The 17,684-nt window shown below is 40.3% G+C and overlaps 1 protein-coding gene across 9 annotated transcripts in view; it reads right to left on the minus strand.

The window, feature by feature from the left end:
* Positions 1-1,819: 1,819 nt before the first annotated feature.
* Positions 1,820-17,684, minus strand: part of LOC131690643 (protein phosphatase 1 regulatory subunit 16A) — a 449,834-nt gene continuing 433,969 nt past the window's right edge. For 8 of the 9 annotated variants that reach the window (XM_058976564.1, XM_058976565.1, XM_058976568.1 and 5 more), the window contains one exon: positions 1,820-9,169. In XM_058976564.1, the coding sequence (XP_058832547.1) occupies positions 8,775-9,169 (395 nt within the window). In that variant the 3' untranslated portion in view covers positions 1,820-8,774. The remainder of the gene's footprint in view (positions 9,170-17,684) is intronic. The other variant, XM_058976570.1, reaches the window with a different exon arrangement.

Below are 17,684 nucleotides of genomic sequence, written 5' to 3' on the forward strand. Positions count from 1 at the left end.
ATCCCACGAACAGTATTGGAATGGCTTACGCTCGCTCGGTCGACTGTGCTGGGGTGTTCGAGGTATCCCGAATCAAATGCGTCGTACCACAGCATACGACGATCGTTATCGGCGAGAGAAATGATTAACACCACAAGATGACGGAGCAACAGGCAAATTGCTGGAAGTGAAGAATACATCAGTGCTTCAAGTGTTTGGATCAGATGTATACTTTCTATTTGTGGTGGGTTGGAAGACCCTTTCACCCATCACACACACGGGACGACTGATTATCCCTAACTGCAATTGCTCAGCTGTGGCGGAAGGATCGAGGGCTTCTATAGTGCCAACTGCAGTGCTTCCCAGTATGCGTTGAACCCCGATGGAACCATGGTTTAGAAATCCCTCTCTCGGAAATGGCAATGTGCAACATCACTTTCTGTTCAAAACTTTCGTTTAAACTCAGATTTTAAGTTTGGAGATGCAGTAGAACTATCGTTGGAATAGTATCGATGGTTTCCGGGAATGCACGTCTTCGAAAGAGGGAAGTAACTTTCGTCGTCCAACACAAAATATTTACCCCGCTTTGAGATTGCAGCTTTGAAAACTGTTGCTCAGTTTATTCCTGGGCTCTGGTCTTCTGTCTGCACTTTATTCCAATCCAACTTTTTTCAATGTTTTGCAGATGTACTGGTGAGAACAGTCGAACTTTTTACGGCATCCCGTTGGCTCCGTCAATCCTTGTTGTTAAAGACACAAGAAAGACAACGAAGTCCTTTTGCGTTCATAATTTTGGCTATTCTTCCAAACCTTTTTTGCGAGTAGTTGGTGGGGATCTTATGGGACTTTCGATTGATTGACACCGGTGGAGTGGGGTGCACTGGAACTGCACCATTTTTGCACTTTCTAGCAGAAGTGCAAAACCAGTGGACTCCACTACACCGGTGCACATCAATCGAAAATCCCATAAGTATATGGTAAATAGTCGATGAAGCAAAATTTTCGCTTTTAAAATGTTGTACCGGATACTTTTTGCCGAGATTTCTGGGCAGTTCTTGTTTCGACTTTTTGAGCAAAACTGAGCAACAGACTGGTTCAATTTTTGACTTTTAGCTCCACCAGGCTCTACTTATTCCTTTTATGGTCTTTAGCAATTGTGCAAATTTTGGTACCGATCGGTTGTGCCAACGGACCCTCCAAAAATATCCAAAAGTTTATATGGAAGTTTGTATGGAAAATCGGTTAACATTGAAAATAAATTCTTAAAAAAATCACATCATCAATCAATTAATCAGAACACCATATATTTCTAAAGGTATTCTTCTACTGAACACATTCGTGGAACATTGTAAGTTTATGAAAATTCGCTGAGAAAAGTTTATTAATAATATGATTAATAATAAAATTTACTTGTTTTGAAGTCATGCTGCTTCTTTAGTTAATAACTTTTCTCAGCGAATTTTCATAAACTTACAATGTTCCACGAATGTGTTCAGTAGAAGAATACCTTTAGAAATATATGGTGTTCTGATTAATTGATTGATGATGTGATTTTTTAAGAATTTATTTTCAATGGTAAACAATTTTCCATACAAACTTCCATATAAACTTTGAAATTTTTGGTGGGTCCGTAGACACAACCGATCGGTACCAAAATTTGCACAATTACTAAGGGCCATAAAAGGAATCAGTAGAGCCTGGTGGAGCTAAAAGTCAAAAATTGAACCAGTCTACTGAGCAAGCATAAATAAAACAAAAAATACTATCAGAGAGAGACTAACATATACACACTCTCATTTCTCTCAGAGCTGTTGTTGTTTTGTTGATCAGGAAGGATACCGATCTCACGAAACTCAATTTCGTCGCCTTCCGAATTTAGCTTCCGAGCCAACTAAAGGACACTGCACTCGAAGCGTTTACTTGGCCGACTAGAGTAATCGTTCATGAATTCAATTTCGACCTGGATAGATTTCACTAATGGAATACTGGAATGTTCCGCCGATTACATTATGGAATTACCCACCATCGTTCAGCCCCTGCAGCCAACATTCACTAGTAGTCCAGATCCTACTCCAGTTTCCAGTTCACAATTAATTGCTCCACATCATGTCACAGATGTCGTTTTTCCTGCCAGCTACACGCTGCTTTTTACAAGAGGCCCCTAGTCCAGCTACATTGCTACATACTCCATGAAACCGCGTCTCTTCGGTCACCGGCAGGGCCATCACTTCCGCAAACCGGATCACTTCCGGGGTCTTCCGCAAACCTATCACAGGTAAGTAGAATGCATCTGTAAGCTCTTCCTTGCCTCAAAGATCTCCGATTTCCAGCTTTTTGGTTCACGACGGGCAAGCTGCTGCTATACTACCAAAATGTTGGTGGTATCAACTCAACCTTTGAGCAATGACGCATTGCAGTCTCCGATCAGAGTTTTGACATCATTATCTTCATCGAAATGTGGTTGAACGATGACACGCTCTCCAGTAATGTGTTCGGTACTGCATACGAGGTGTTTCGTTGTAACCGGAGCTCGAGCAACAGCCGAAAATCCACCGAAGGGTGCGTATTAGTAGCAGTTAATTCCAGCTTGAAAGCAAGAATTGTTGAGATCATTTCTTGGGTAACCCACGGCGCCGTAAATCTACCGCATAGAGTCCTGTTAAGAAAAATGTGACATGGATGATGCACAAACCTGGTCGAAAAGCAGTGGTGAATATGAGTAAAAATCGTGTTTATTGAGATGCGAATTCATTTAACAGCTAATTTTATAGATATTCGTGACTGCATAATCTTTGCTGATATGAAGTGATGTATACAGTAGCAATAATAAAAAAAACTGTCCAAGTTCGATCACGCCCTTTAGTGCTTCTGTTCACTTCCAGTTGCAACCAGTAGCAACATTTTAGTCGCTTCTGATGGATCTCGCAAAATACCGCAACACCCTGATCTAAATTGTTACCATCCAGCGTTTCTCGCCGATTGACTGCACCAATGGCAGTTTAAACTTCATCGGGATTTTATCAAGCAAAATCAAAGTTCAGGTCATCGATAGTTGCCACAAAATGCCGCCATCATCAGAACACGTGTCAAAAATTTAAAACCCAGCCTTTGATGAGGGCCTACGTTGAGTGTACAAGTCGGAGTCTCGATCAGTTCGAACACATCCGTGTCGCTGACGAAAGCTAAATTGAGGGTCCGTCCATTCACAAACCACCAGTGACCAACGTTTCTGTGATGGCCAGCTCCTTTTCCGATGATACATTATCGGGAAGGTAGCACAATAAATCGTTGTCGAGAATCCACCGAAGTTGAGGACTATTGTAATTATCTAAAATAAGTACAATGGTCTCATCTGTTGGCTTTATCAAGTGTACGTTGCACAAGTCAGGATTGACTGTTTGGCCTCAAATGTATGTTGCGTATATACAACGATTGACCTGACACTGCAAGGTGTAGGGCTGCCTGTTCCAAACATTCACATCGATACATTTTTAGCACTGTCCCAGTAACATTTTCCTTAATACCGATAAGAACACCACCTCCGCGACGTAGTATGACTATTACAAATGTTGCGATCACAGCTTAAAATAGCATAATTCTTCGTTAGGTCGGAGCGGCGTAGCCAAGTTGCAGTTAGAACAATAATGTCATAGTGGATAGGAAGTGAGGACAAGCAAGAAGATTCAGAGTTTTTGTTCACATTCCACGAACGTTCCGGAAGTAGACGGACATGACATCTTCAGAGATCAAGTTGGCGAAAATCGTCAAGGTGGTTGAAAATCGGAGCTAACTTAGCGGCATCTCCACAGTGATCGGAGGAAGAAAACGAGGTCGGAGCGGCGTAGCCAAGTTGCAGTTAGAACAATAATGTCATAGTGGATAGGAAGTGAGGACAAGCAAGAAGATTCAGAGTTTTTGTTCACATTCCACGAACGTTCCGGAAGTAGACGGACATGACATCTTCAGAGATCAAGTTGGCGAAAATCGTCAAGGTGGTTGAAAATCGGAGCTAACTTAGCGGCATCTCCACAGTGATCGGAGGAAGAAAACGAGGTGTGCGGAGCTCTCCAAAAAATCCTGACATTTATAGTATCGAAATCCGGTAGATCGATTTGTAGCTGACGGAACAGAGAGAACGTGATTTCCAATCTGATAGTACTTTTATTTTCTCTATGGCGAATACACGCGTATTCATCGAGAGGCACAACGAATGAATAGCATTCTCTTGGTGAGGTTTCTCTAGCATGGGAGCGTCAAAAATTACGTCCCATAGGCTTGCCCTCACTTACACCAAGAACCGGACAGGTAGCGGTCTACGTGTCCGGTACGATCAGATAACCAAGGTGTGACTTTCTTCCTCTGGATATGGTATCTGCCGGCTATGAATGCCAGCTTGAGCCGGTCGTTGTAAATTTTCTGATTCTCGGCGGATATTATTATTTCGAAAAGTTTCTCATTGCGATCTACCACTTGGTACGGTCCTTCATATCTCCTATGTATGAAAACTGCTGGTTTCGAGGAATGATTAGTACCTGAAGGGTGCAGCCTGCTGAATGACTGTAGGTGTAGATGTGCAAAATCCGTTTTATCGACGACTTTCGCCGGTGTATTGAAAACTCTTCTGGGAGACGCAACGGTTGTCCATTCACAAGATTTGTTGTAGAACACTTATGGTGCGGAGGAAGCGTGCAGCCATTCCATTCGATGGTGGATGATATGCTGTTGTGTGAATGTGAAAAACTCCAAAGATTACCCAATCTCACGAAAGAGGTTAGAATCAAATTGACAGCTTTCGTGTCAGAAGTGACCGATTCTGGGGTTGCAAATCGTGAGATTCAACTCGAAGTGAGCGCTTTCGCGACAGTAGGGATTGTCATATCCGACAATGGAACAGCGTCTGGTCACCGAGTAAATACATCGATTATTGTTAACACGTAGCGATTTGCATGCGATGGAAGTAGTCGATCGATGTGTATGTATATGCCGAAATCTAGACTTGAGCATCAACCCATTGAGTCGGAATCGGTTGGGGACAATCCAAGCTTGTTCTAGCAAATTAATTGATGGACACCTGTGTTCATTTTAGGGCACACGAATCTTTCCAAAATTGTCCTTCTCGTACCACGTGCTCAAACATGAGCTACACCATGGAATTGCTTCAAGATAGACTATCTCGGTGACATTACTCTTGCATGGGAGCGTCATAAATTATGCTCCATGACTTCCTTGATCTGGTCCTTTCGATCCGGAACTTTCCCGTTCAGTATGTAGACAAATACTACTGTTACAGAGAGAGGAAGGTCACGATATTCGAACAACAACGATGAGCAGGTCTTTGCTGAGTGGAGTGATAGTAAAATGGAGTTCCACCGCAATCCCGAGATCTACTGAATACACTTCGTTCTGGAAATCTAGCGGAGCACCAAGGGCTGTTCGTTCAGTAAGCCAATGAGTCAACAGTAAGATATTGATAGACCCCATCAAAGTTTCATTGTATATAAGCCCGATTTGCAGTCTATATCCGGTTGAGATGAAGAAGCTGTCGTCATGCATTGCTTTTCTTGCGATCGGGTGCTGTATTTCGACCCCAACGAACCTGGAATATAATCTCACCGAACGAAAAACCGGATTTTATGTGGAGGATCTATAATTCAGCGTCGGTTGCTTCCGGCAAGCAGCGGTTCGCTGCAATAAGGCTGTCGATAGTATGACCGAAAACGGATTCCTCTCGAAACAGTTTTGAAGTTCTGCAGAGCTTCGTCAGGGCTAATACATTTGAAGTGACTCGTTCATGACAGAAGTGCAGAAACTAGATTTAAAGTTTAACTCTGGCGGATAAAAGGGAACATTCTTTCACATCCCTTTTCTAGAAGTCTCAGAGTAACAGGTGTTTTTCACTGAGCTGGTATGACTTTTACGCCCACACTTTCGGTATCTCGACAGACCTGTGATCTTCCTATGTCTGATGGAGAATGAGATATCACAACCCTGTTTGTCCCATTGGTATTGAAGACTTGCGAATATCGATAACGGGGGTTATTTTCCAGTTTTAGTAGAGACGCATTGACATGGTCCTGATTACATAGTCTCTGCCTTTTGTTGTTCTGCTTCTGATTGGTTTTGTTCGTTCAGCAAGCCATGGTTAAGGAGGTATTCCGTGTGTTGCCAATCCCGTTGAGTAAGGCCCGATATGAAGTTGAATGAATTGCTGCGCCTTAGGTCTAGATCAACAGTGAGATATTGACAGAATCCATAAAAAAAAAATTCCATTGTATATGAGTTCCGATTTGGGGCCTATATGCGGCTGCGATGAAGGAACTGCCGCTATCCCGAGCAAACGAAAAGCCCATAATATCCGCAAGGTCATGATCCAATTTCGCCCACACTACATGGTTACGGGTTATTGAGGACATTTTATGGTTTTTTAATTGTTTTGAAACTCGGTGCAGACCATATTTATGGTCTGTTTTAAGGGCTTGTATGGTGTCTGAACCCATGACAATTTGCTCGGGATGCATTAGATTTCTTGTAATCGGGTGCAGTATTTCGACCCGAACGAACCGAATCAAAAACCGGATTTTGTGGGGCGGATCTATAGTTCAGCGTCGGTTGCTTCCAGTCCTAGAGGTGGTAAGCAGCGGTTGGTTGCAATAAAGACTGGCGATGAAATAGCCGATTGCAAACCGATTCTTCTCGAAACAGTGTTGAAGTTCCGGAGAGCTTTGTCGGGGTAAACACATTTGAAGTAGTTCGTTCGATACAGAGACGCAGAATCTAGAGCTGATCTTACCCCGCGTCGCTCTCCTCCGGCAGATAAATGCGAACATTCTTTCACATTCCATCTTGAGAAATTTCAGGGTTGCAAGTGTTGTTCGCTGGGCCGGTATGGCTTTCACGTCTACATCGTCTGTATCTCGACAGAACTGTGATCTTCCTATGTATGATGGGGACAGAGATATCACATATCTGCGCGTCCCATTGGCATTGATGACTTGTGATTGTCGATGGCGGGGGATATTCTCCAACTCCAGTAGAGACGTAACCACCGCAATGACGTGGTCCTGATTACATAGAGCCTTTGTATTTTATTGTTCTGATTGATTTTCTTTGCTGGCTAGTTGTTTGATATTAGTTCAGTCAAGAATCAACATCAGACAAAAATCCCCGATTACACACGGCGAACGTACCATTTGAGATAAGTTAGTTTGATTCTAGATCACACAACTAGGGTGGATGTACCAATAGTCGCATGCTTAAGGAAATTTTTTGATAAAAAATCGATTAATAGACCTATGGGCAATGTTAATACATTGAACGAAAGCTTTCAGTCCCTACTTCATAGGAAAAATATAAAAATGGCTTAATAACCAATATATGTATTCAAAACCGCTTGTACCACTATAGGAACACATGTACCAATAGTGGTGCAATCGCTAATTTCGGTTCCTATTGTTGCAAATCCCATTGCTTTCTTATGGGACTTGCAACTATAGGTACACTACATCAACTATAGGTGCAAGGGAGCTCAAAATTCTAAGAAAATCATTTTTTTCAATAGTTATTTGAGCAAATTTCAAGGATAACAGTTTTATTGTCGCATAATTTTAGTGCGATGAATCGATAAAAAAAATATTTGTTGATGGTTGGTACCTTAGTTAGGCGTATAACCCACTACTGCAACTATTGGTACACCTCAACTATAGAAGCACCCACCCTATCGCTGTTTTTCTGCCAAAATTGTTATTGAGATAGTTGATAGATTTTAAGAAAACACGTGTTCGTCTACAAAGACTGTTTCATTTCTGTTACAGTCCGTTGTAGGGTGGCTCCTCGTTGTAGGACTAGAGGCGTTGATCCCTATTGAGGTGGCAGTCAATGTTGACTTCACTTCATGATTTTATCATGCCTTTCTGTTTTTTCCATGATGACTTCATCTACAATCGACAAATTCTGCAGAATTAATATGATAACATTCTAGCTAAAAGATTATGGTTGCACTCGTCAAATAACTAAACCTTATATGTCTCTTTTGCTGAAAAAAAAAGAATTCTTAGTGCCAATAGACTCGCTGCACAAGCGCAGTAATAGAAAGCTATCTAAATAGAAAATCAAAATTACACCATAGATTTATTGTTGTTTACCTACCGCATAAAGCTTGAAATGAATTGCAGTTTTTTTGATCGCTTGATTAAATGAATTATTTATAATTAAACAACCAATGGTCTGAAAACCTAGAACCGCTATATCGGGTCTTGCCTTCGGAAAACATCCACATCCACAGTGTCGGTCTACGATTGCTCATAGTGTATATAGTAAATATATTTCTTTTCTTCGTATAATAAGTGATGCCTGTGTAGGTATTTGGCTAAGAAAGTAGGTCACGAATTGGCAATAAGGCATGCTATTGCGCGTGTATCGCTGATTGCAGCGAAATAGTAAAGGGTATTTTTTCCTGGCTAAGTACTATCAGAATACTGAATAAGTGATGAATTTTGTTATCCTTTCTTTGAATTGAATACAATAATACTAACGAAAATAATAGCGCATCGCATTTCAAAAACCGGAAGGAAAATATTTGGACAGTCGCTTATATGCAATATTTACAGAACAAAACTGACAAGACTCCTAACCTACTAAACTCAGAATATCACAACAATCAGTTGCCTTTCAGTTGCCTAAAAATGAAAAAAAAAATTCTTCTGATGCTTCGTTCCCTCTTTCTTCAATCGAAGAAAAATACCATCACCTGACAACTTACCACCCCCCGGCGGTGTCATCGGATCCGTTCCCTCTCCTTACATCACCACACAGCATCGCCGCGATCGGGTGCTATCGCTAACCACCTCACTGGTATTACCGCTGAACTTGTTCAGTGTCCCACTGTTTGTTCCGTCGACACCACCAGCGCCAGCCATCGCCAGCGTACCGTTCCCAGTTGCATTGCTCAGCGTGGAAATGGCCGACTTTTCGCCACCGTTGCCGTGATGCTGTTGTTGCTGCTGCTGCTGCGAGAAATGATGATCGGACGAGGAAACCAGCGACAGTTCGAGCGGTTGTCCGCCGGTTCCGTTTCCGGTCAGACTGCCCAAACTCTGAGCACTCAGCAGGGAACCGTTCTCCGGACTGACGCTGGATCGATTCTGCGAACGGTGCTTCTTCAGGTCGGCCAGCGTTCCTGCGACAGATGGATCTTGTGATTGGTGAGATGATATTATGCGTTTGAAACAGAAATGTGTTTGTGATCGTGTTGGGGTACATATGTTCGTGAAAAGAGTGGAAGGGTAGAGAAGAACAGAGAGAAAAACATTGTTTTTGCTTGTTGCTTTTTGTACAGAATCGTTCACATTTTGACATTTATTTGTTGAGATAGACTACACAGTTTTAAGCAGAAAAGCATGCAAATTATACATCCTATGTGTATAGTAATAGAAATACGAAATAACACAAAACAAAAATAGGTACTTATCTGAATAGTTTGTAATGCAGTGGTAGACGAAACTCCTTAACTGTGGTTGAATCTTAAAAACCCATTTATCGATTTTTCGCTATTTCCATTCTGAGATAATAACCGAGATATTTACGGTACCAGTTGAAGTATAAACAATCCAAGTAAAGATTAAATATATAGTTATACAGTGAAGACCCGATTGTATTAGCCCCGATTTTGTCTACTAATTTATTTTATCAGTTTATTGATCCGACAATTTTATCAGCTTTTTGACCCGATTTTGTCAGCCTTATATGAAAATCGATAGTTGGTAGTTTAATGGGCTCTAGCAGACGAATTTTTCTTATCTTAGAGATTCGAAATATGCAAACATATTTTTTTAATTAAATTTTGCACTGTCAGACCCCCTTAATTGAATTTTTAATAATCAGAAAGGGTTATGCAAGGAGTTTTTATTCTCAGGTGATACAGTCCTCAAAAACGCCAATCAGCCATGTTGGTTTTAGAAACGACAGCTAACAACATTGTTTACTATTTCTCTCCATATGTTTGCTTAGATTTCCGGCGGTAAACAAAGTTGTTCGCTGTCATTTTGCTTCCCCGCAGTATGCTGCACGCTTACCTCACTCCTCACCTAGTTACTGCCAAAGACGAATCACCTTATAACTCAAAGCACCTTGGGGTTATGAACCTATAGGCTAGGGACTAAAGAAGAATATTTTACGAGCTTCGGTTTCATAACATAGGGTGACCATATCAGACGAGTAAAAAACCAGGACAGTCGAAAGGGTACTGCTTCCCCCCGTTACCTCTCAATCGACATTGCCTTTTCCGCATGTTTTCGGCAGTTAAAAAGTTCTGGGGTCTGGCAGGCGGAGCTTGGACAGTAAAAAAGTTATGGGAGTCTGGGAGGAAGAGCCCTTCCAGAAAGTCCTTCATCGGAATTCCACAGGGGCAGTTTTTGCTACACCACCATAAGCAAACGTTTCATGCTGAGATGGTCTGTGCAGGACCGGCGAGGTGTTTTTAGTACTAAAACACGACATGGACGTAAATCAGAAACATCAGTGATCCCAAGTAGCTTCCCTGCGCTATACCTGGCAATCTCCATTGACAACCATTATCTCTCGATTTGAGAGCTGCAAAACCTATCGTTATTACCAAAAATTTCTCCGTTAATCGATTGTTATATGAAAACTGGCGGATAGCTCGGTATAAATAATATCAGTTTGAGTCCGAGCTTGAAAAAATTGACATCCCTGCGTGAACTTGAAAGAAAACAAAATTCAATTCATGCCCGTCGCAATGAATGAAATGTTTGGTTCGTTTCCTCTTCATTCGTTCTCCCGACACAGCGCATTCAGGATCCATTCTACCTATGAGAGGGATTATTGAACAAAGGTGCACCAGATATAGATCATGCAGTTCACTTATGCTCGAAAATGTAGAAGATGCCAGCTTCTGCCTTCAAACTGTCCACATAAAAACAAATAAATGAAGTTTTATTTTTTGTGTTTCGAATTCATCTCGTCAGTAACTAGCACCATCTGGTTGTCTAGCTAGACGATGTATCTAAACTAGTACCCAAACTAGCACTAATAGGGCCGATTTCTTCACCCTCGCTTAACTTTTAAACCAGGTGTACCAGTGCATTTAAACCTAGCTTAAGCGTTAAACGAGGGTGAAGAAATCGGCCCTTAGACGCAAAAAAAATCCAAACAGTTCGCACGACACATGTTAACGTTCAAAAGAACTGATTTGTCCCGAGTGATGTCCCGAGAAGCAAATACAGAAGCTCAGGTTTGCTGACGAGAAAGCGAAAACGAACTCTTGCCTTTTGGCTCGGGAGCCAAACGCCTGGCATTATGCAATCTTAAATTCCCACAAGGGAAAATTGTACTGAATCACTTTGTGCATTAAGGGCACAAAACCTAACTTGAATTAAGTTTTATTTTTTGTGTTTCGAATTCATCTCGTCAGTAACTAGCACCGTCTGGGTGTCTAGTTGGACGATGTATCTAAACTAGTATCCAAATTAGCACTAGTTAGCAGAGCTGCAAATTTTCAACAGGTAGTTTTGGTCTTGAAGCAAAGACAAATCTCAAATCATGCCCTACTATGTTCAATTTGCAGTCTTTAGTTGGCATCATTCATTCAAACAGCCGAGCTGCTCAATCATTTTCCAATCATTTTCAATTTCATCAACCCTGTGAATATCACTCTACTGGGGTATCGACTAGGTTTTTCAAGCAAAACTACTCTGAACATACTTCTTGCTGTTCATGTAAGCTTGAAAACGCATAACATTCCAACATTTGACCTAAACTGGCATCTATAGAGCACATGACAACTTTGGTTAGTGAATGAAAAAGCATCAATTTGAAATGAAGACGTACGGTTTGGTCATGAAAATCCCGCCAACTTGAAAGTGAATGATTAAGGGAGGCTTTGATTTTGAATCACAGTTGGGGTTGAATTGAACTAGAAGTTGGCATTTGAAAATGAAAATTTGCACCACTGCTAGTTAGACACAAGAAAATCCAAACGGTTCGCACGACACATGTGACCGTTCAAAGCAACTGACTTGTCCCGAGTTATGTCCCGAGAAGCAAATACAGAAGCTCAGGTTTGTTGACGAGAAAGCGAAAACGAACTCTTGTCTTTTGATTTTTATAGGAAATTTGTCAAGGAAACAAAGTCTAGAAGACTGCAAAACGATCTGATGCTTGTGGAAAAAGTTATTAAGCAAAAACCGATAGATGCCCTGAAGATTGATGAAAATTTCACTTTTCATAGCATCACTGCTTCTGACGGTCTTATTATAAACAAATTTTTGAACTTTCTCTTATTATGTACAAAAGAAGCCTCAATTTATCCCTCAAAACCTGGCGTAGTGGCCAAATTGTATAGATAAACGGTTTAGACACATTAAGAGAAGATTAAAACAAAATTGCGTATAATTGGACAACCAACAGCAGTGGCGCTAGAAAAAATGAATATTTTATTCAATCGTCAGAGCATCAATCGGTTTCTGCGTAATAACTTTTTTTTCTCAAGCGTCAGATCGTTTTGTAGTTTTCGAGACTTTGTTTCTTTGTTAAATTTCCTACAAAAGCCACATAACGGTTTATTTTTAGGGAGCAATGGGCGACTCCTGGAGGAATTATTTTGTGAAAGTTAATTTTCCCATGCAAAATCCCATGTAAACTTTAAACAGTTGGCGCAAAAATATAGTTTCAGGGATCAAGCTAAGAATTTGCACAGATGTTCTAGGACCCAAATGGTACCCAAAAAGCTGTTCGGAGCTGGAATCTATTTTTGTCCCACCCAAATGAGTATACGTTGCAGTTATGATTGTGGTCGGTCGTTACTGCGATCTGGAGCATAGTGAAAATCGAAGACTGAATAAATAGAAATATATTAGGCTTACAGGAGAAAAACCAGGACAAATAAAGCGAAGGACTAACGAGGAGTCTTCAGCACAAATACACGTCATTGAAGTAAAGCCAAAACAGCAACGATCCGTAAGTAGCTTCTCTGAGCTTTTTATGATAAAATTTGAACAAAGGTGAATCGATGCAGCGAATCCGCCCGCCAGACCTAGCAGAATTATAACAACGCCAGATTTTCATTCATATGACTCTACTTAGAAAATGTTTAGCAAAAGTTTCCGAAAACGATGGGGAAAAATATAACGAAATCGTTATTTCGTTCATCTTAGGAAAGTTTTCGTATTCATTAGCATATTAATTTTTCAGTCCATAAGTTAAGATCGATATTTAACAACGGCGATTTTTTTTAACTAACTAAAAGGATCGATCTGGCAAAATCGATTTTATTTCAACCTGCTCACCTCTATTGGGGACTAGAAAGATTGTGGTATGAAGTAATAGCCGCATGATGAACGAAAGTTTTCGTAAATTTTACTTACTTAGTTTACATTGCACGAATGTAATCTTTGACAACGACATTATTTTTCGTGAATGAAACGAAATGTTTGGTTTATTTTAATGAACGTTTATGTATATTACGAACGATTTCGTTGGTCGCAATCGATCTTTTAGGATCGATGTTTGGCAGCACCGATTTTTTTTTAATTAAAGGGATCGATCTGGCAAATCCAATTCTATTTCAACCTGCTCATCATTGTTGAGGACTAGAAAGATTGTGGTGTGAAGAAATGGCCGCATGATGAACGAAAGATTTCGTAAATTTAACTTATTTAGTGTACTTTGCACAAATGTCGTCGTTGAAAACGACATTATTTTTCGTGGATGAAATGAAATGTTTTGTTTATTTTAATAAATTTTCGTGTATATTACGAATAATATCGTTGGTCGCACGAAATCATTTCGTTTATCTAAAAGGATTCTTCGTATTTAATAGCATATTATTTTGACATTGCTCCTGCAGCGAAAAACTCAAACTTATTCATACAAAACCAACGAGCAGTTCGCGATGGCTCAACTGAATCCGTACTGCTCCGGATTCTGGATCAAATAGAAGCGAATGAGGTTCAGGAAATCTTTCTGAATCCGGCTGACACGGATACGGCTACTACATAGTCAGACCGAGACCGTCGTGATGATCAACAATTATCTGACGTATAGCGACAATGACTCCATATTCTACCTCTATTGAAGCTCCTTTGACGTTGACGGTTTGACGAATGGTGCTCGTAAATATTATAAAGACTTTCGTATATACCAGCGAACAATTCGTTTGCCTAATGAAGTCATTTCGTAATAAGCCAACTGTGGTATCGTATCAAATAAGCTAGCCATGACTTTAGTGGCAGAGTAGTGCAATACTTGTTACAAGATAGACGTAAAATATATTGTGCTTACACAGAAGCTAATAGATCAAGTGCTAGTAATCTTCAGTTCCGAAATACTGTTAAAACGTGCGAACAATGAAGTTAGAGCAGAAGCAGCACCAAAACGTATTCGAGCTATTCATGAGGATGTTGAACAGGAAAATGATGAAAAATACATTTTCTATGCGATGGGAAAGAACACATTTTTGTTCAAAGTCGGTGGCATAAATATACCGATGATCATTGATTCGGGAGCAGCAGCCAACATCATTAGTCAGAAAACGTGGAATCATATGAAACAAATGAAAGATTCTGTTTGGGATATGTCTACTGAGGCGGACAGAAACTTCACGTGCTATGCATCAAACGTACCCATGGAGATAACGGGAACCTTTATGGCAACAGTAGAAGGCGGAGGAAAAAAAAAAAATTGATGCCAAGTTCTACGTCGCCAAGGATGGCCAACGGTGCCTTTTAGAAGAACAGACGGCTAAATCGCTGCAGGTTTTGAAGGTTGGATTCGACGTTGGAAATGTTTCCCAAACATCTCATGAGTTTCCGAAAATTAAAGGAGTCACTGTAGAAATTCCTATTAATGAATCTATCCAGCCTGTTCAACGAGCATTCCGACGTGCTCCATACGCTCTAGAAGACAAAGTAAATGAGAAACTTGAAACATTGCTTGTACAAGGAATCATAGAACGGGTTTCTGGACCATCACCTTGGGTTTCACCAATGGTTCCGGTTTTAAAGGAGTCAGGCGATATTCGACTGTGCATTGACATGCGTCGAGCAAATCAGGCTGTAATACGGGAGACACATCCACTTCCTTTAGTAGACGAATTACTCGGATCGGTAAATGGTGCTACGACTTTTTCTAAAGTGGACATCAAAGATGCGTATCACCAATTGGAAATTTCGGAAAGATCTCGTCCCATTACCACATTCATTACAAAAAGCGGCTTGTTCAGGTAATTCAGAGGAATGATTTTTAACATTTGCATTTAATTAAATATTAAGCATTTAGATGGAAAACTGAATTCAAATAAAATACAGAGAATAAAATATATATATATATATATATATATATATATATATATATATATATATATATATATATATATATATATATATATATATATATATATATATATATATATATATATATATATATATATATATATATATATATATATATATATATATATATATATATATATATATATATATATATATATATATATATATATATATATATATATATTTCAAATATTTTTATTTTCATGACACGATTGTACTCAGATATAAAAGGCTAATGTTTGGTGTGAGCTGTGCCCCAGAGATTTTCCAGAAAACGATGGAGACGATTCTGGCGGGTCTAGAAGAGTGTATCTGGATGACATAGTTGTGTTTGGATCTTCAAAACAGGAATACGAGATTTTCCAGAAAACGATGGAGACGATTCTGGCGGGTCTAGAAGAGTGTATCTGGATGACATAGTTGTGTTTGGATCTTCAAAACAGGAATACGATAATCGATTACAAACCCTCCTCAAGCGTTTGGAGGAATACGGAGTTTTATTGAATCATCAGAAATGCATATATGGAGTAAGCGAGTTGGAATTTTTGGGTCACGTTTTGAGTAAAAAAGGAGTAAGTCCCACAGAAAGTCGCATGAAAGCTATACAAAGTTTTAGGGAACCGAGGACAGTCGCTGAATTAAGAAGTTTTCTTGGCCTTATTACCTACGTCGGTCGCTTCATTCCACATCTCGCTTCGAAAACGGCACCTCTACGATCTCTTCTTCGAACTGGTTCGGTGTTTAAATGACAAAATCAACAACATAGGGCTTTTGAATCGATCAAGGAGGCAGTTAGCGATATTAGCTATTTAGGATTTTTGATAAGAAAGATAAAACTAAGCTGATTGTTGATGCAAGTCCTGAAGGGTTGGGTTCTATTCTGCTACAAGTAAATGAGGACGGACAACACAGAATTATAGCTTTTGCAAGTAAAGCACTTACTTCTTATTCAATGCTCGATCTAGACCGTGCCCAAGGATTGAACGTTGGATATTGCGAATTCAATCATTCAATTATGAAATTATTTACGAACCTGGAGCAACGAATCTGGCAGATGCGCTATCCCGGCTATCTGTCGCAACAGCTAAACCATTCGACAAATCAATGGAATCCTACATTTATCAACTAGTTGATTTTGCAGTTCCTGAAGCTGTGACTCTGGACAAAGTTACCGCAGAAACAAAGGAGGACGCGACGATGCAAGATGTAATAGGAGCCTTACAGACTAGCTGCTGGACAGAGACGACTAAAGGTTTCAACTGTTTCAAAACAGAATTACACGCAGCCAAAGAGGTGTTAATGAGAGACGATCGCCTAGTTATTCCCGAGAAACTACGTCAACAAGTGCTAACCTGTGCTCATGAAGGCCATCCGAGAATGAGTGTTATGAAACGTCGTCTTAGACAAAAAGTTTGGTGGCCAAAGATGGACGAACAGGTGGAAAAGTTCGTAAAGAGCTGCGGTTCATGTACGCTAGTTTCCGCTATCAGTCCTCCTGAACCAATGGTCAGGACCAAGATGCCAGACAAGCCCTGGTCAGATGTAGCGATTGATTTCTTGGGACCATTACCATCAGGACATTATCTTCTTGTTTTAGTAGACTATTTTAGTCGATTCACTGAAGTAATCATAATGAAACAAACAACTACAGACCTTACTGTGCAAGCTCTGTTCGAGACATTTAGTCGTTTTGGGGTGCCCGAAACCTTACGATCTGATAATGGACCACAGTTCATAAGTGAACCATTCAAAGCATTTTGCCAGGAGTTCGGTATAGAGCAGCAGAAGACAATACCATATTGGCAACAGGCCAATGGTGAAGTGGAACGCATGAATAACACCATTCTAAAACGTCTCCGTATAAGCCAGGAGGAGAATCGTTCAAAGTGGAAATGGGATTTACGAAGCTTCTTGCTGATGTACAACTCGACGCCATATTCGACATCAGGTATTGCGCCATCGGCTCTTATGTTTGGCAGAGTATTGCGAGATAAATTGCCAAGTGTCCACAGTCGATTAGGACGTTTAACGGAAGCTATCCAAGATCAAGATTGAGAAAGAAAAATTAGAACAGCTGGAGTGACAGACATCCGAAGGCAGGCAAGATCAAGCGATCTTGTAGAAGGTGATATTGTGGTGGCTAAACGCATTGTTAAGGAGAACAAGCTATCCAGCAATTACGCGCCTGAGAAGTTTGAAATCGTGAAAAGGAATAGTTCAGATGTGGAAATTCGCTCAAAAGTCACGGGGAAAATATATCGTAGAAACGTTTGTCACCTTAAACGTATACATCTAGATACGAAACTACCTACAGAAGAATCATCAACGGATACTTCACAAATCAATAAATCAGATGTAGTA

The sequence above is a fragment of the Topomyia yanbarensis genome, chromosome 3 (genome assembly GCF_030247195.1).
Source record: "Topomyia yanbarensis strain Yona2022 chromosome 3, ASM3024719v1, whole genome shotgun sequence".
Lineage (NCBI taxonomy): Eukaryota > Metazoa > Arthropoda > Insecta > Diptera > Culicidae > Topomyia > Topomyia yanbarensis.